The sequence below is a fragment of the Ricinus communis genome, chromosome 10, assembly GCF_019578655.1.
Source record: "Ricinus communis isolate WT05 ecotype wild-type chromosome 10, ASM1957865v1, whole genome shotgun sequence".
NCBI lineage: Eukaryota > Viridiplantae > Streptophyta > Magnoliopsida > Malpighiales > Euphorbiaceae > Ricinus > Ricinus communis.
This window is the reverse complement of record NC_063265.1, coordinates 17,030,916-17,052,191: the sequence shown is the minus strand read 5'-3', so window position 1 is coordinate 17,052,191 and position 21,276 is coordinate 17,030,916. Positions and strand designations below refer to the sequence as shown.

Below are 21,276 nucleotides of genomic sequence, written 5' to 3'. Positions count from 1 at the left end.
TTTTTCACCGCTTCACGACTATATATACTACAAGCGAATGTTCTCTGAAGTCGTACTTAATATACTCGTTACTTCTTTCATCCTAAAAGAATTAAGATATTTTTTAATTCTTTTAGTTAATACTATTAAATTTTATCACTATTTTCCTAAATTACTTTTATTATTGAACTTTCCATAAATGCTATAGAATGAAAAATTAATTAATGAAGAGTATTTTTGACAATTACTTACCTAATTAGTACTACTTCTTTTAGAATAGAGGTTAATGTCCTCATTATGTTTTCAAGAGTGCCTCTTTTGTAATATTCCAACCATGCAATTAAAGATTCCCAGTATTTTATAGTTTTTCTACATATCCAAGGTTATGCACTAATTAACCCAACAATAATAAAGAAAAAGGTAAAATCGGAAGCCAATTAGTGTATAGCATTCAATTGGAGAAGGATAGTCATTTCTTAACACTTACTATAAAGGTAATAAAGCTCTCATCTATTTGATGGATGGAATCAATTTGTTTTGGTTCTTCAAAATCATTTCCGCGGAGATTTGGATCCTTATTTTTTCTGATCATTCAATAAAAAGATTCATTCTCTTCATAAAATAAATATAAAAAGTAAAAGCAGTAAAGATTTCTTTTCTGATTCAACCCTGGAGTTACAATTAGTCATTCCTTCATTAACAATTATGTTAATGATGTTTTATTAATTGCGTAAATACGTGATTTATAATGTTGGATTGAATTCCAAAGTTATTTAATTGTAGGAATAATTAATAAAGTGTTACATAAGTGCTTCTAATACTGGCTAAAAGAACAATTCATTACAGTTTTACACTATTGAAAGCACAGCAAAGAGTAAGAAAGTGTTGCTATCTCATCAAGCAAAGCAAACTCATTTGCTGGAAAGAAACATGAAAAAGAATATATATATGATGAAAGAAAATTAAGAAAAAAAAAGGGAAAATTGAAGTAAAAGCAGTCTAAGATAGAGGCTTCTTCCTTTAAGAAATTGGTAAAAATGGCATAAAAGAGGTAAGTGAAAAGTAGAATAGAGAATATTAGGAATGAAGGTGGATTTATTAGTTCAAAAGAAGAGAAAGAGATAAACTGATCATTAATCGCAACTTTTAATTTGTCCTTTAAATTCATAATGGCAATTAGTAAAAGAAATAAAATATAATTAAGAAGCGACAAATTCCCTTCTTATGCTTATGGATTTAATTTAAAGTTGCGAAGAAGAGATAATCATCTTTTTCTGATTCTAAAGTAGCAACATCTTTAAGGTTTAATAAAGAAGAGATGCTTATCTATATTATTATTTATTCATTTTAATTATTTTTATTTAATTTTTATTCAAAGGGTTTTCTCCTAATCTTTGCTTTTTGTGTTCCACTTTAATTCAACTTTAAATATTTATTTATTTTGAGCCCTTATGCCACAACTTTCTAATGCTTTCCATAGATGAGAATGTCTGGGTTACGAAAATCAAAGAAAGAAAAAGTTATTCTTTTTACAAAACGCATCACTTAACATGAAAAGTAGTGCTCTCTCTCTCTCTCTATCTTTTTATTTATTTATTTTATTTTTTGTTTGGGTTACAAAAAGTAGTGCTCTCTTTTGATATTTCTTAGGGAAGATATGCTTTTCCCTTCTAAAGTAGAAAAAGTTGCTTCTCCTTTGCACAACCCTTACGTTATGAATCATACCTTATTGTTAATTAATCTTATGATCCTTTCTAAAAATATTAATATTCCTCTAATTCAAATTGTAATTATTACATTAGCTTTTATGTATTATTTTAAAATTTTCTTTTCCTTTTACTTTAGAATTTTCCAACCCATGTAAGTTGTAATTATATACTTATATGTGTATAATTAATAAATGAAAGATTATAACTCCCTTTTAAGATTTGCAAGTTTCATCATTTTTATTTATAGACAAGCGAATAAGCATATTGTATACAAATTTGGTCTATCTTCCTTTTTTTACTCATTTAGTATTTTGAATTCGAACCCATAAAGAAATCCTCAATCTAAAACGTAAGAAATTCACAGCTGAATTACAAAAATAGTCCTGATTGTTCTAATAGGTAATAAGTTACCAAAAGGGTTCTATTGGTATAGTAAGAGTATATATGGTGTCATCTCTGCTTGCACGTGCAAAATAATTTAGCAAAACCATTTACTTCAGAGCAACACAGTCCCTGTCACTCACTCCTCCATCAAAATTTGCAGATCCCATCTTTTATTCTTCGATTCCTTTTCTGGTTCTTCATTACTTTGTTTTTTTCTTTTTCTAAACATACTCCTTTCCAGCAGAAATTAAATAGATAAATAATAAGAAAATAGTAAAGTTCATAAATAGACAATACTTTGAATGAGATTATAAAACTTCGATAATCAAAATGATATATTTTTAATTTTTTTATGCTAGGGATAATATTTTTACCCTTTCATTTTCGTTGCTTATAGATTCAAGTTTTAAGATAACAGAAAAAGTTCAAAGTTTAAATAATAAATCTTTTTCTTAATTTGAAGATTTAGAATGAGATGTTGATATTGGAGATGTATAAAATGTTGATATCAGCTAGAGACTTGAATCTTTAGATTGAGCCATGAATAAAGTGATGCATTGAGGGAGGCAGGTACAAGCTAAATTGTAGATCCGAGAGAGAAGGGTGGCAAAGTTGACAGTCAGAAAGAAATGCTACTCATTCATAAAGACATGGAATGAGATAGAAAGGTGCAGGTGCTCACAGCTGGAAATATATATAGACAATGGATACCTGCAACAAAAGGGAAGAGGTTCGTAGTATGCTTTTTTGATTTGGTAGAAAAGAAGAGAGTATATATGTATATAAAGTGCAAATCATGTTCAGCTTTATTTGCTTCACGTCACCATTATCACATTTGAAGTTAGCTACAAACTTATAAATCTTCTATATGATCAATTCTCATATCTTTTTCCATAGCTTATGGAATGTGAACCTACTCAAGCACTAGAGTTAATGGTTTAATTCCATCCCCCACAATTATGCAAATTGGTGAAGTGTCTTTTGGTAATATATTTACAGATAATTGCATTCTTATGTCTTTCATTAATTTTATTGAGATTTTGCATTTGTTCAAATTGAGAATAAAGATAAATTTTCTTATAAAAGTGAACAAAATTCAAAAAATTACATTGATTTTTGAAACTTTTCTTAATTAATATAATTTTCATAATTCAACGATTTTTTCGAGTAATAAGTAAAATATTATTAATTTGAACTTGAATCGCATTTTTCCAACTAAATATTTCTTAAAAATCAATTGTTACATGCATCATAGCTTAGAAAAATCTAATTAAGAAAGTGTATATATACAATTAGTAACCGAGTATGCCAGAGTCATGAATTTTGTTATAGGTTCGATCCCAACAGATAATTAACACCATTAACATCATATCATATTAAAACTATTATACGAGATTAGAAAAAAAAAATATCAAAAGGGAAACTGAATGTTGTGTTTGATAATTTATTGACGGTTAAATTCGGTTGGTTATATAGAAAAAGTAGAGAACAAAATAATTAGAATTTTAAGTGAAGAAACTTATGGTCTATTTGGTACAGCTGATCAATGCAACTGATAGCTGGCAGTAGGGCTGAGCACAGATCGATCCAATTCGGTTATCTATAAATCACCAGTACTATATCAAATCTCGGTTTTTTTAAAATTGAAGGTACCAGTACTGTACCAAACATAAAAGGATCCGTACCGTATTGTACCAATTTTTACTGTTAAATATAGTTTGGTTTAGTACTATTTTCGGTCCTAAAAAATTTTAAAAAATACAACTTTAATCTCATCTTTAATCAAACACATTTAGAGAAAATATGATTACCAACCTAAAGAAAGTAGCATGAAAATCTGAATTAAAATTGTAATCACATTCTTAACAACTTGTTTTGCAATTCAGACACTTGCAAGTATAATAATTTATTCAATGTTCAAATACAAACCATTAAAATATATGTTACTGCTAGCATTAAAAATATTTTGCAGATGGCAATCATTAAAATAAAATATTTTTCAGAGTTACAGCCAACAATCTACCCATTAAAAATAAAAATAAAAAAATAAAAAAATAAAAAAATAAAAAAGAAAAGAAAAATATCCAGGACTGAACAACGACGACACAGTTATGGAAAGAGAGAGCGCTAAAGAGGAAAACGTCTACGCGAGCCAATTCTTGCTTCTGCATTTTTGCGAGCTAATATGCGTGGCGCTAAAGAGGAAGACGTCTAGGCGAGCCAATTTCTTCCTTCTTTCTCTTGATTTTCTGTCTAGAAATTTGCCTTAGGGATTTTATTTTTCTGAATTGAAAATTGAAAGGTGCGGCGGTGTATTCTAAAGAGGAAGATGTCTACGCGAGCGAATTTCTTCCTTCTTCCTTTTGATTTCCTATCCAGAAATTTGCCTTAGGGATTTTGTCTTTCTGAACTGCAAAATGGGAGGTGCAGCGGTGTATTCTAAAGAGGAAGACGGTGTGTTCAAATTGTTAGGTGTATGCTTGTAGAATGTGGTAAGAAAAGGCATTAAGGTTAAGTTAGTAGATAGTAAATTATAAATTTAGCATTAGAGTATGTATATTAGTATCAGTATACTATATGATATATTAATATATAACTTTTTTTTTTATAGAGTATAAAGTACATTATAATATTATAGTTATTTTTAATATGTAGTATTTTTTTTATTTCGATAATACTTGCTTGAATTATATAAAACGATAAATATAAAGTAATTTTTTATAGAGTATAAAGTATTTTATAATATTATAGTTATTTTTAATAGGTATTATTTATATAATATAAATAATTATTAATAAATATATGTAAAAAATTTGGTTCTACGGTTTGGTCCGGATCAGTACAAGACGGATCGGTTCTGGTACGGTTGTAGTATGGTTTTTACTAAAGAACCAGTACCATACCGTAATAGAAAAAAAATTCAGATCAGTTCAATTCGATTATAAAAAATTTCGGTTATTTCGGTTCTGGTATTTTTCGGAACGATTATTCGGTTCGGACGAGAATCATCGAGATCCATGCTCAGCCCTAGCTGGTAGTTGATGGCTGACAAATTAGATCATTTAGTAGAATTTTATCAACGGTTGCTATTAGTATGTTAAATGACCATTTGAAGTATAATTTATCATTAAATATAATTTATTATATTATATTATATTTATAATACAAATTAATAAAAATAACTTATAATAATTAAAAAATTATAATTAATTTTTTTAGTTCAATTGTATTTACTATTAAAAATATTTATAAAAGTTATTTTAAAAGTATAAATTTAAATTTAAATTCTATTAATAAAAATTTCTAATTTCAAATACTATAGTTCTAAATATTATAATTATTTAACTATTAAGAATAATTTCAAAATAATAATTATTTACTTAAGATATAGAAATTTAATTATATGAAATCAATTTAAAGTAAGTTTTTATTAATAAATTTTAGTAAAGATAATAATATTTAAATAAATAAAAAATCAAATCAGCTATCAACCGATAAGATAAACCTCTAAAATAGAGCTGCTATAATTAACAGCTGACTGGAATTAAATCAGCTATAAACTGCTATTTTTTAAATTTTTACCAAATATTTTAATATAACTGTTAAGTGAGAAACAACTATCAGCTGCATCAAACCTCAGAATCAAACACCATTTTATTCTGAAAAATTCATTAATGTTTATTTTTCCTTTTTATCAAGTCTAAAAAAATTTCTACTTTTTACTTGGACTGATATGATCGTCTTACCACAGTGGGTAGTATACCAATAATGTAACATTTCATATAAACTAATCTTATGCAACACATATTATTTTATATATATATATATATATATATATATATATATATGTGTGTGTGTGTATTTATAAGAATAAATTACAACCTTGTAATATGTTTTTTTTGGAGATATTTTTATTCACATTATATGAAGCCTGTTTTTTTGTATTTTATTCATAATTTGTTTGACAGTTGCCATCTTATTTTATTTTAATAAAAACATGTGGAAATGTTCCATTTTACACTCCATTTTTATTTACAATTTTGAAGTGCATTAGCCTTCGAACTCTATAAGAATCATTTAAGAATTAGCCAGCTAGGTATATGCAAACTTAGTTTCAAAGCAGATTCGATAATATTTATAAAGAAGACAAATAAAAGGTTAGATTATTTACTTTTTATAATTTTATTATTTTTTGGTAATTATTAGATGATGTGATTGCAGCGCATTTTTACATTTGAGATGATTAAAATAATAATTGTACTTATTAACATTTTCTATTTATAGAGAATATTTTTTACAAAAATGCTGAAGTTAAATTAATGAATTTTAAATTAATTCGACTCGATAAGTTGGCTCGATACCACCGAGCCGTTTCTTTAAAATAAAGTTAACTTACTTTATTTTAAATATTATAGATCTGTAATTACATTAAATTGTGTTCATTAAAATTTTATAGGTAAAGGTGATTGAAAACTTATTGAATTCTTTCATAATTTTATTAAAATATTAATTATAATTTCAAAATATACTGCTAAATCACAAAAAATAACAATTTTGTATATCTATTATAAATTATACTAATTTTTTATAAGTATTATAGTTCTAAAAAATAGATGGTATTACAAAAAAAATAGGTAATTTTACGAAATTCAATAATTGTGTAAAATTGGTAAATTTATGAAAAATATTAATTTTTTCATAATTATAAAATTTATTGTTAACTTACAAAAATAACAAATTTCTGCATATTTATTCATAAATTATACTGATTTTTCATAAGTATTACTAATTGTAAAGAAACTGGATTATATTATAAAATTATTACTTTTATGAAATTTAATTATTTATGAAAAATCATAAAATTTACGATAAATATTAAATTATTTTTAATTACGAAATTTATTGCTAATTACGAAAAATAATAATTTCTTTACATTTTTTTGTAAATTATATTAATTTTTCGTAAGTGTTATTAATTGCGAGAAAACGTATAATATTATAAAATGATTACTTTTGTGAAATTCAATCATTTATAATAAATTGATAAATTTATGAAAAATAATAAAAAATTTCATAATCATGAAATTTATGCTAAAATATGAATAACAATTTCTTTTATATTTTTCGTAATTGATACTAATTTTTTTATAAGTGTTACTAATTTAAAAAACTGAATGAAACTATGAAAAAATTATTACTTTTTTGAAATTTAATAATTTATAAAAAATTGATTTTTTTATAAAAATTATTAAAGTTTTTCGTAATCACATAACTTATTGCTAAATTATAAAAATTGACAATCTTCTTCATATATCTTTAATAAATTATATCAACTTTTCATAAATTTCAAGAATATAAACTTATACAACGTTAATTTAGTAAATTCTATTATAATGGTAAATTGTAATTACAACCAAAACTAACTTTTAAAAAAGATTATACAAAAAATCACTTATCATAATTCTATTGTTTACAACCATAGAATTTCTCTAAATTAAATGATGGCTACAAACTGATAGAAGAAGAAAAGAGATTAATAGTAGGAAAATTTCAATTCAAAGTTAAAGTGTGAAGAAACATAAGGGAAGGTAAAATTTAGTGTTTCGATGAATTTACACCGGTTTTTTTGTTTTTAATAAAAATATTATAAAATCAAGCAAATTATTAAATGTATATTTGGACACCGGAATTTGGACCATTTGATTATTTAATATCTTAACTTTCGGTTCAATTTAATAGGTGCATCAATTAGTATTCTTTGTAACATCTAAACACATCTTGACATGTGACTTCATTCAACACGTCTATGTATATTATGTATAAATATTTTAAATTTATCATAACATAATATAACCTTTAGATGTCTGTTAGGTTAAAATGAAAATTAAAAGTATTTAATAAACTATAAGAATAGAATTTAAATGTTTATTAAGTTAAATTGAAAGTTAAGGTGTTGGAATGACATGATCAAAATTCAGATGTCTAAATATATATTGTGTCAAAAAAATACTATAAAATATTAATAAAAAATATAAAATCTAAAATAAATGAATAAAAATTACTATAAAATAATATAAAATTGATATATAATGTGAATATCACTAAAATATTCATGCATAAAAAGGCACTAAATTTGGATGCTTATTACACTATGATTCCCAATTCAAATGGCCGTCCAGGAAAAGATATTCTATTACTAGGAAGCATCCAATTTTCCCTTGCCAAGTTATTCTTAATCAATTTTGAGGCATATGCCCCACCCACAAAAGCCTAAGAAAATCATAATTTACAATGAAAAGGTGTTACTGTTGATTATCTAAGATTTATAAATTGCATAATCATGATGGATATATAATTTAGCATTGCCTTATCTCACCAGTACAATTCATTGAGCCATTATGAACAACATAATCATTATGGGATCATTATATTGACCCATAAAGAAATAGTCTCATTTAAGGTTGTCAAATTGGACCGATACTTGATTATTTTTTGTTTGATTAACTGTCTCCAATTAGAATTTAAATTTAAAAAATCTCATAATTTTTCAGAGACAATTTCAGTACCAATAAAAATATATTCAATCAATATATTATATATATATATATCGTTCAGCCATTAAAATAAATTCATGCATGTGAAAACTTCAATGTATACGAGTGTAGCAGACATAATAGTATTTTTCATTGAATAAACTCTGTAATGAAAAGGAGTATGATCCTTTTTTTTTTGTTAAGCTCACAAATCAACTCAAAGATAAACTAACGATTATAGAACTTTTAGGATTAATTTCCTCTCTTCGCCCCAACTGAATAAGATTTTATTAAAAGAGAATACAAATATTATCAAGTAGAAGGATAGCTGTTGATTGATTTTTGAACATTGATATTCCAATCATATGAATTCTTTTATAAACAGCCTCAAATGGTTGCCTCTGTTTAAACAGTTTATAAGATGTTGAAATGAGTTTAATGTGGAAAAGTGAATACCCTGCACTATCCACTAGTAGCTAGCTATAGTTTTTTCGTTCTTTTTTTTTTTCCATGCACGACTGCACTTGAATCCATGCATAAATTGCTAGGAAAACTGAAAGAATCTTGAAAAGAAAACAAGAAAGTAAAAAAAGGCAATAATTATAACCTCAATATATATATATATATATATATGTTAAAGAAAAAAAAGATGAAGTGGATGAAAAGTAAAAAAAAGAAATATTAAAAAGAACAAAGGTATTAGATGAAGATAATAATTTACAATGTGATTTTACACAAAAAGAAGCAAACTTCGTTCATCTCCAGCCCTAGAAATTCTATATATGACATTCTAAAAACTAATTAAATAACATTTTTGAAAAAAAAAAAAAGAAAAATAACTAAGATCAAAAACACTTATGACATGAATCGTAGCTCTTGGATTTTGAAAACAATTCGTCTATCAACAGATTCAAGAAGACCAATATCATCGATTGACCGATCCTCAATACTGTCATCATCAATGGATATATTCAGATCAAGTGATACACAGGGACTTGACTCCTCCATTTTAGCACCTTGACCTTTCTCTTCTTCTTGATCTTGAGAAATAATATAGTCATCTGTTTTTTGCTTGACAGGAGGAGAACAAGCTCTTGATCTTGAACTGAAACTTTCACAGCTCAAAATGATAATGGCATCACTAAGACCAACTTCTTCACCCTTAACATTTGTTATTCTTCCTCTTTCTATTGCTCTTTTGAAACCAACTTGCGAGCAATAATCTGCTTGCTCAACGTCTTCCACCAAAAAAACCCTATGTGGATTGCTTGATACAGCTTCAGCAAATCTTTCTATATAACTGCAACTTTGTTCATCTCTTGATCTTTTGTTTCTACAGTCTTCCGTTGAGTCTGCTCTTGTAGATGAAAAACTGCTTAAAGAAATTGAAATGAAGTTATTCTGCGAGCCGAAGATTAGCTTAGCCAATTCTTTAGCTATCTTTTCTTTAGCTTCCACATCAACTCCTTGAAACAATAACCAAGTTTCTTCTTTAGCTTGCTCGGTACTACTGTTTCTCGTCACCTTCCCTTTTCTTCTTACCATGCCTGATCTGCATTGCAAGATTGTGCTCGCGATGTCAGGGATTATATCTTTCTGCCATGTAACCTTTTTCTCCAATGCATTGCATAAGATTTTCAGGTTTTCAGCATTCATTTCTTTGAACTTGTTAAGATGCTCCATTTCCATAACATCACTGGAAGAAGTTGAGTTAGGAGTAGAATTCGGATTCGATGAAAATGGTATTGTTGGTTTGGGATATTGATCTCTATTATGCTCTGGGATGTACATTCTCAAACTGGGTTCAATACTGATACAGCTGTTAATCTTGTTGACAGTTTCTGAACCAACCCAGAAGTGGTGGTCTCTCCATGATTGCTTGGATTCAACCACTGGCCAGTCGCGTTGATGATAGGTGTGATGAAAATTAGGGTATTGGTGGTCATATGAGAAGCTAGAAGTAAAAGAAGAAGGTGATACAGAAGAAAATGTAATGGTTTTCTCAGAAGAATAGGGTTTTTGGTGGATCGAACTGCAAATAGAGTTCCACTTTTTGCAAAGATCTTTGATCGAGACACAATCCTGAAAGATCAGAAAAGACATTAGAAAAAAAAAAGAACTTCAATTTCGAACTTATATCATAATGAATTTTAGGAGCTTTAAATGTGATTAATTATGTCAATTGTTATTACCTGATCATTATTGTTATTAACGCCCTGGTTCTCATTTTTGTATTGTTGAAGCCATGCAGGAAGGGTAGAAGTGGTTGTGGAGTCACTATTAGAAGTGCTACTTTGTAAGCTTCTAGCCTCATTCTCAAACTTTGATGTACAATCAACACAGCAAGTAAGTTGCTTCTCTTCTTCACCTTCAAGCATAATCCAACATCTAGACCCATCTTGACCAACTTTATTACTTGTGGACTGACTTTGTACATCACTGAAAGGAAAATGAAGAAAAGGGTATTAGATGAAATTGATATATACAGTAGTCTTTATATTATTTTTCACTAATTTCCTTTAAACTGCAACTTGAGGCTGCACATTTGTAAAAGACAAAAGAAAAAAGAAAATGGAAATGCTTTGCTATATCTAGGGAAATGGTTCTCTTCTCTTTTTTCCACTTTCAAATATAAAGCAATAATTTTGCTCATTTGATAGCACATAATTTTGACCAAACCTTCTCCTTTATAACTTTGCTTTTCCCTCTCACAAATAGGAAGAAAACAGATTTAACTTAAATCTTAAGTCACCAAAAGGAAAAGCTAAAGAAGAACTTTTTTCAGCATTTCTTTTCAATTATTCATTTTATTTTATCTTTGTTAACAAAAAATATATTTTGTATAAATTTCTTTTTTCTTAACTGAGAAGAAATTGATCAAAGTTTATAACAGGAAAGAAAGAAAAGGACATGAAAAAGACATATCCAACTTTACCAAACTATTTACCTGTCGGTGATGAGACTTAAGCGTAAGCTGCCTGCTGGAATTGTAAGAGCATGAAGACCCCAAACAGTCTCAAGTGATGGATTTCCCGATTTGCACTTCATGTAAGTTTGGAAAGTTGCAATTCCCGTTAGCCAAAATTTCCCATTGTTCTCACTGATTCCACTAGCTAACTTGCCAATCTCCATGATCATATGCTCCATTGGACTCAAGTTATTAGCCCTATACTCGACAACCCACTTAAGATCCCCTAAATTCAAAACAACCCCTTTGCTCAAATAGCTTCTAATATGAACTTTAAGCTCTTCAAGCTTTTGGTCTACCTCTACTCTAGAAGAGAGATGACCTAGAGAAGATAATGGAAATGATATAAACTTAACTTCTTTTAAAGCTTCAGGAACATCTCCTTTAATAACCTTGTCCATAACTCCTTTAACAACACCTTCTAAACTAACAAGACACTCCCCTACAATCACAACACTTCTTTTTCTTTTATTTATTAAATTCTCTATAACACTCATCACATCCTCCTTCCTAATTGGATCTAAAGAAGTAGTACTGGTTGTTGGTGATGATCTACAGCTTGTTCTAGCTCCTACTTGAGTATGAGAAAGTGCTAAAACACTATTATTGTTATTGCTTTCTTTAGACTTGCTACTACTTACAGGAGCACTGTTTTGAGAACATATTTCTAAAGAAACAGCTTGCTCAACGTTGCTTTTCACTTGAGTACTTGAGAAACCAGCTTCTCTCATCACTCTACTAACACTAGGATCATCTAAAATGGATATTATAAGCTGCTCTAGCTCTATTTTCACAGCTAAGAGAGGTTGCTGCTGATTCTCGATCGAGCCTCGTCGTTGATGAGCTTGAGCACGCTTGAAAGCTGCAACTAAGGCATTAGAGATTGAAGGGTATTGTTGAGCGTGAGTACCTAACACAGGGCTTGACGTTGATGCTGGAAGACGATTAAGCGCAACGTTGAAACAGAGCTCTAAGGCTTTGCACTGAAGAGGATGAGAGTGAGATTGGAGACAAGCTGTTCTTAATAAACCAGTAGAAGAAGAAAGCATGGTGTTAGCTACATGAAGAGGAGTAACTTGGGCATGGCCTCGCCGTCTAGCCAAAGTTACAGCTTGTTTTACGACCGTTGCTGCCTCTGTGGTTAGTGCTTGTTGCACTGTGCAACCTCCTGCTCTCATTTTCTAATATGATAGAAAATCAAGTCTTGAAATTAAAAAGAGAAGGAGAACTAATATAGGGTATGCTAGATCAAGAAAGATTTCTTGAAACTGATTTTAGTTTCATGGGTGGAGAAAGATGAGTAAGAATTTGAAGGGTTTTAGGGTTTGAAAGTGGTATAGTCTATATGATGTATCTAGGCTAGGCTAGTAATGTTCCAAGTATTGATATGAGAGCTTAGCTTTTGATTGTGATATATTAGTGCGTGGATAAAGAGAGAAAGAAGAGGGTGTGAAATATATGGAAGGTGGGCTAATGCCTTTCTTGTAGGTGAGGTAAAATTTGGGGTCCAAAGTCGAATTTGTAGTGGAAAGTGGAATGCATGTGCTGACAAGAGGGACGAGTTGCGCCAGTATCAAAGGCAATTCAGCTTTTGCCTTTGATAAAGGAAAGATATAAATATATATGGTTTAATTTCCTAAGTGGGTCTCTCTGTTTTATGCAATCCCCTCCCTTAGTTAACATTAAGGTGATATAACCTAAAAATTACCTCCTTAGTGCATAACAAATCCTACCATAATCACTTCCTTTAACCCCCACTACTTTTCAGAGTATACTAAATAATCTCAAATCAATTAAAATCTAATAATCTCTCGCATCAAAAGCATATCAAATCATCGAATAAAAGGCCTACTTAACACTTGACATACTCTCTAATAAATAACTTATTAATACCACGAGATAAGATTCAATATTCATGTGTAACTTATTGAATAAAAGGCCTATATGTACAATATTTAAAATATTTCAATATAGAAAAATTTGATATAATTCTTTATTTTACAATTCGGAGCTATTTTCTGCTAGTCAATTAAAAAATTTCAAATGTAAATGCTAATATTAGTACAATGGAAATGCGATTATTGATTTTTCTGAGGCGTCACAATTATTCCGACTAAATATATTAATAACGAAAAATGCACATGGATTAGTTTGCATAAAGATCAAATTTGTATTTACATATATACCTAAAAATACTAATAATTGGCTATGGCAATGACAAGAACGGGCAAAACCTTAAAAATGTAGTATGTGTAAATTTGGTGGCTCTGAATTAGAGATAAATGGGATATCTGTCCAGAGAGATGAAAAGAGGATGGGGACTATATGTCTCAAGGAATCGGGAACCGTGTACGATTTTGTTCCGGACTCAAAGACAAGGAATAAAGGGTTTCCATTCATATAGTTTGGTTCTTTTTTATTATTATTATTATTTTATTGTTTATACAAAACTTGATTCTTTTTAATGCATTTAATAGATGATGCATATAAATAAATATACATAAAATATATTGCATGGGGATTAAGAAGCCACAAAACATTCCTTCATTTTCTCTCTCTCCATTATTTCATAAAGTTCGAGCTTTTGGACCCAGTCTCTCTTTACCTCTTCCCTTTCGAAAATGAGCAAACAAATTGTCAAATGAAAAACATATATCGGTCATAACGAACTCCCATAGTCCGAGGGCAATGTTTGTTGGTGTTCTTGTTTTTTGGCCTTTTGTTTTTCATTTACAAAAAAAAAAAAAAAAAAAAAATTCAAAAAATTTAAATTCAAGTAAATAGAAAAATAATCTAATAGATAAATGCTCACTTAGATATTCTTAAATATATTGCAATGATATGTATTTTGAGCAGTATATATGAAAAAAGAAAATAAATATATATAATATGTTTATTTATGTCTTTCAGAGATTAAGCAGATTAATTCGTTTAAATTTAATATTTCTTATCATAAATAAACTAACCGGTTTACTGATTGGTAATTTTATGCTCTGCTCAAAGGTTAAGTGACGCAATGAAGATGGGTCTTATGCATCCATCCTCTCCAATCCCATCAAATCTATTGATGTCCTGGGAGTGGAGAGGTCAACCAGGTTTTCTTTGACTCAAGTTGATTGGTCTGTAATGACTTTGTGCCATGTCGTGTAGCAAGCACCAAGTTTTCATGGCCATTATACCGAAAAGTCGCCGATAGTTATTTATTTACTTGAAAACATTTTGATAGGTGCGGCTCCTTCTTCTTAAAGAGACATTCAATTTGGCTAAATATACATTTTGACAAATGAATTTTGATAATTATATAGTTTTTAAATACATATTAATTTCTTTTAAAATACTCTTTTGACATACAATTTCTTCTAACATATAGTTTCTTTATAATTATATAATTTTCGATTCAAATAATTTACACATTTAATTTTACTTTTTTCTTCTTTTTCTTTTGTTTTATTATATCGAGAGGTGCTTTGATGAATGATGGTATAAAATCAGTCCTATTAATAACATTGTATAAGCAGCATTGTGTGGCCAAATCCCGCAATTACAAAAGATTTGAAACTAAATTTGTCAAACAATTTCTTTTCTTTTTTTCTTCATGTAATAGTTTTTTAAGGAAAAATAGATCCAAGAGGTATATAAGTTTAAATTTCCTCTCTGAGATTTCATTAATGAATAAACTTTCTTCACCCTTTGATTATTCAAATCTAAAAAAAATATATATATAACTTGTGTATACTATATATATTAGCGTGAGATCTTCTTGTGTTAATAAGTTCAATTATTTAATTGATATAATCCACGTGGCATATACTAATAAATTGATTGGGCATTAATGAACATATAGTATGAATAATGGATGGGTTTTATATATATATATATATATATTTATCTATTTATTTATATTATAGATCGAGGAAAAGTTTTTAAAGACCTCACCATCGATTAAGTCAAAGGTTGAGTGTACATTTCAATTGTTAAATTAATCCATTAGGCCATAAATTGAAAGACTTAAATAAGTAAAAAAAAAAAATTCATTTATTTATAAGTCATTACATTGGGCTTAAAAACTCTTCGTTTACGTTACTCTTTCTTTATTTTTAGCCAAAATTATTTTGTCCAACTTAAATGTCATATAGAACCCGTGGTTATTTTTCACAACAAATTAAATACAATAAATATAAGAATAATTTCTATACAATCATAAAAAATTACAGTCCCAATTTAAATTTTTTATAAATAAAAATAAGCTCTATATTATAATAAGTTATAAATTTTTTAAATCCCACTTTAAAAAAATTATTCTTCTTTAGGATATATATGTTATATTATGTTTTGTCTTACTATAGTATTATTTTGTCTCATCAATTTTATTTGCATAATATAATAAGATATTTACATATCTTATTTCTGATTTTTATCATTTCACCAACAATATTAAGTATTAAGTTCAAAGAAAAATTTTAGTGTTCAAACCTCTATTAAATTATAATCTTTTTATAGTCATAATTTTTATTTCATTCCAAATGTATGACTATAGAAAAAAAAAATTATTATATTAAATCCTTAAGAATTTTTGCCACTTATGACACGTTGTTCAAAGTCAGCTCTTTCCCAGATATCATTTTTAGCACACTTTGCCTTGTCCCTGGATATCAAAACTGGTAAAATTACCATGAATTACTGTTCACCATTCAACAGGTTTGAAGAAGGTGGGTAACCCTTTGTTTGAGCATATGTATACAGTAGCATTAGTGTCAATCCATTATTCCTTTAGGTTGGGCTAAACTAGGTTTATCCGAACATCACACCATATAAGCTTATGTCAAATAGATTCTGAATGATGTTCTTCATTATATTAGCCTCGTGAATCTTTCATCCTCCTAATCAGGCAACCTGAACTCTAAGGATGACCCACCTTGTTATAATTAAAATATTTTCTTAAAAATTTCTTCTTCAAATTTTTTGCTTTTGGCTTCGCTTCATTTTTGTGCTTTTTAGAAGAGGAACTCTTTCCATGTTCCACAATTTTTACCTTAGCCATGGAAAGAATGAACCCTCTTTTTCTAAAACAGGAAAGTTTCTATGGTCTTTATTCTTAAATTTTTGTGTCTCTAAGCAAACTTTGTGACAACTTGATCTACAGAATTGGTCGATAATAGTTGGAAATGGACGCCAAAGTAAGGGCAAAATGGTTGGATAAGAAACTGCTTCTCGCAAGCTTATAAAATGGTAATATTTTAAAATACAAGTTTGCATAAATAAATCAAATCTCACATTGAAATGAAGAATGACTTATAATATATATATATATGTAAAAAGTTGGAACCAATCACACAAGATATATTTTGGTTGTTTGCCTTAAGAGTTGAAAAAATTTCAAAATTAAGCTAGTGTGTCAGGTTTATATAAATCTCATGACGTGACCTCCTTAGAAATTTTTAAATCCATTAAGAGAATAGCACTATGAGGCTTGTGAGAGCCAAAACAAATAATTTCACATAAGATCTACTTCTAAATCGTTACAAATAGTATTAAAGCATAACTCCATTTAATAGTTTATAACCTGTGGACAAGCTAGGCAGAAATTAGTAGACTTGTGACAATCTGACTCAAAGCAGTGGTTCGATGAAGATGGAGAGTAGACTTCAAGATAAATGAGATTACATGGATAAGAAGTGGTTTCTAGCATTTTTATAGGATAATAATATTCTAGGGTATAGGGGTGTATAAACGAATTAAGTCTCACATTAAAACGAGACAAAAAAATAGTTAATAATATTTATGTAAAGAGTTAGAACCAATTACATGAAATGTCTTTTAGTGGTCTAGCTTAGCAATTGAAAGAATTTTAAAATTAAACATATTAGATTTAAGAAATATTTAAGATAGATGACCTCCTATATAAGAGAAAAGGCCAATACAAACATTTCTCCTATGATTTAATTCCGGATTATTACATATTTATATAGTGTTTGGTTGAAGTCTATAGAATTTATGGAATTCATTCACGAAATCTAAAATTTATATATTTTAAAAAAGGAGTGAAAGTTAATTTAGTATTTTATATAATTAAATTTGTGTGAAATTAGTTACAACTAAATTAAATCCTAACAAAATATATAGAATTTTCAAATGAATCCATTTTAATAAGTCAATACATTTCATAGCATAAAAAATATATCTTTCAATTTTATCATTTTTATTTTATCTTCTTTCTCATATTTTTTTTTAAATAAAATGAATTGTTTTATAAATTTCAATTAAATATATTACTAAAATATATTTTTTTCACTTCTCCATAGTTCGCTTTGAGCATGCAAATATGCCATTTCAAAGTTGTGTCAGAGGACAAAAATGAATGCAATTTTAACTCAGTTGAAGCCTCATGTGGAGCACCGCTATAAATTTGTAACTCTCTAATAAAGGAAAAGGAAGCATTGCGATTTTTAAATTTCTTTTTATTTATTATTTTAGTATATAAACTAGATTAATGCCCGCCATAAGGCGGGTCATTTTAATAATAATAAAATTATATTATTAAAAGTAAAAATATTAATTTTAAAATAATATTAAAATATTATCATCATTTTTTGATATAATTATTTTTTATAATCGTCAATGAAATTTTTTAATTTAAAATAAAAGTAAAAGAGGTGTGAGATAAAATGAAATAAGAGACAGAAAATGAATAAAAATAAATATATGAATATTAAAAATAAAAGATAATTATTTAATTAATAAGTTAATTAATTCCTATGAGAATAAAAACTTAGAAAGAAAATTATAATAAAAAGTTTGAAAATGAAGAGGAATATAAAAAGTTATTCTTTCAAATGGTACTAATTAAGATATTAAGTGTGAACTAATCCTCAAAAAAATAAAAATATTTTAAAAAGAATATATAATAAAAAAAATTTAAAAGGAGAAGAAATATAAAGATTGTGCCTTCAAATGGCACTAAATAGGCTATTAAGCTTAATTACTCTTATGAGTATAAATGTGATGATTAAAAAGAAAAAAAAATTAATTAATAAGATAATTATTTTATTATGAAATTAAAAAAATAATCAAAAGTTAAAATTATGAGAAGAATTTGAAAAAAGGACTATAAGATAATATTAATTTATAATTAAATTATTTTATATTGTAATGCAATATTTAAAAAAAATTATCTAATGTGGAAGTTGTGAAAAAAATTCAAAAAATAGAGGAAATTTGAAATAATTAAATATCATAATTAAAGTGTTAAAGTTATGATATAATACTTTAAAAAATAGTAAATATTAAAATATATTAACTATTTAAAAATTATAAAAAAATTGCTTAGGAGTCATATAATATGCTATATAGAGAAGATAGAACAATATTATATATATATATAATATATAAGCACAAGTTATACTCCGCCAACAATCAAGCACATGTACTATATGTAAAATAATAGGAAGAAGTTTAAAGTTGTTAAATTACACATTACCTAAAATTAGTTGGGCATTGACATTGATAATTGCAAGTGATAGGTAAGTTAGAATCTTTTCTGATTTTATTTCAGCAACCAATGAGAGTGCGACCCACCCATGAGCTTATATTAGTGTAAGTTCAACACAGTCTACTTTTATTTTTTTTTTCTAAAATATAATGTGAAGTAAAGATAAATACATTTTTGTAAAGTCTATGAAAAAAACGTTTCAACAAATAACATTTTCAGAAAAAATTTCATAAATTTCAATATATTGGACTAAGAAAAAAGAAAAGAAAGATTGGAATGAAAAGAAAAAACAAACATAATATCAACAACTAAATTTATATCAATAAAATATGAATAGAGGAACAAAGAAATAAAAAAAAAAAAACTAGAAAACATAGTGAAAGAGTCAAGATTTGACAAGAAAAAGGAAAAGAATAACGTTAGTGATTTATGAAGAAAGAAAATCAACAATTATTATCAAATTCTTAAAACAACAATTTAGTGGTATAGAAAGTGAAACTCTGAAAATTTAGAGAATAGTGTTAAAAATCATATAATATGCCAAATAAAAAAAGAAAAAATATATATTAAGACATTGTTTTTCATATATAGATAAATGTGTTCTTTCACTTGGATATGTTTTTTCACTTGTATATATATACGAGATTAATAAACAAATGAAATCAAAAAATAAAGAGAAAGAAAGAAGAGCATACAACAACAAATTTATATATCAGAAATTTGAAAGAAAATGAGAAGAAAAGTGAACATCCAATACAAACCCGTTTTCACGAAGCCTGTCTTTGAATTATCAAATATCGTGTCAAAGAACAAAGAAAATAGAAATTTTATTTTCTACTTGTCGCTTCTTCTTCTTTTTCTTTAATCAGTAACATAAAGAGAACAAAAAAGAAAGGAACGATGGAGGAGCTCAAGTGCTGAAGAGAATCCTTTCTGCAAGTTACATAAAAAACGCTTTAACTCTTATGATTTATCTATTTGGTATTAATTTTTTTTAAATAATTATATGGTGATGCATGTATTCATCTAAGTCTAATTTCTGATTTAAAAAGAAAAAAAAAACTGAAATGACTGTTTTAAGATGATTGTTTTATTTTGCATTAAAAGCTAATGTATGTATTGATCTCAGCCTAATATATGATTTAAAAAAAAAAAAAAAATTAAAAGGCTTTTTTACTTTAAAGATGGATATCTTACTTCACATTAAATGCTAGATACAAGTAGAAAAAATTAAAAAAATATATATACAAAAATATCAAAATGTAAAAAAATAATTTCTGATTTATAAAAAAAAAAAAAAAGAAACTTAAAGAACTCTTTTAAGATGGTTGTTTTGCTTTGCATGGAAAGCTAATGCGTGTGTTGATCTCAGTCTAACATCTGATTTGAAAAAAAACAAAGAAATTAAAAGGATTCTTTTACTTTGAAAAATGAATATTTTACTTTACATTAAATACTAAATATAAATAGAAAACATAAAAAAATATTAAAATATAAAAAAATAACTCTAAACAATTTAATAATGCCACTTAGGAAAAAGAAGTTATATGTCAAAACACTTTTTTCATATATATATAGATAGATAATTCTTTTTAATTAAGCTTTTGAATAATCAATTGTATATAATATGATATTTTTATTGGTTTTACCAATTTGAAAATAATTTAATTTGTTCTCACATTAAGATAATTTAAATATTTATTTTCTTTATTTATTTATTTTAAATCAAATAAAATGTTAAATGCATTACAATATCAAAAGAAAATAATAAAATCTGGACAAAGAATAAAAAGTACGATTAACAATTATTTTTCAACTTTGTTGCAAAAACAATTAAAAAATCGTCCGAAACGCGTTTCCTTTCAAACGTGAGGCCTTGCTTAGTTATAGAAAACGACATTTTCCTTTTCTCATTTCATGTTTCTTTCTCCAATTCCTAATTTTCTTATTTTTCAGTTTTTAAATTAATCAAAAAGGGAAAATTATGTTGCAAACATTTTTAAATTCCATATTTTCTTTTCTTCTCTTTTTAGAATATTTCCCGCTATCTTTTAATAATTAAAATTCAAAAAATAATTATAGTTTAGTTGTGTTTATAAAAATAATTTTGAAGTAGAGCCTGTGATTGGGGTGAGTTGATAAAAATACTTATTTTATTAAGCAAAAAAAATACATCATTCTAACTTATATACAGCATTTACAATGAAGAACAGA

General features: G+C 27.0%; 1 protein-coding gene across 1 annotated transcript; it reads right to left on the bottom strand.

Annotated features, from left to right (window-relative positions):
* Positions 1-9,286: 9,286 nt before the first annotated feature.
* Positions 9,287-13,128, bottom strand: LOC8279834 (protein SMAX1-LIKE 3). The gene is made up of 3 exons (XM_015727462.3): positions 11,553-13,128; positions 10,798-11,044; positions 9,287-10,687 (listed from the first exon to the last, which is right to left on the bottom strand). Exons 1-3 carry the CDS (start codon positions 12,749-12,751, stop codon positions 9,461-9,463), a joined length of 2,673 nt encoding a protein of 890 aa, XP_015582948.1. The 5' UTR covers positions 12,752-13,128; the 3' UTR covers positions 9,287-9,460.
* Positions 13,129-21,276: the final 8,148 nt, after the last annotated feature.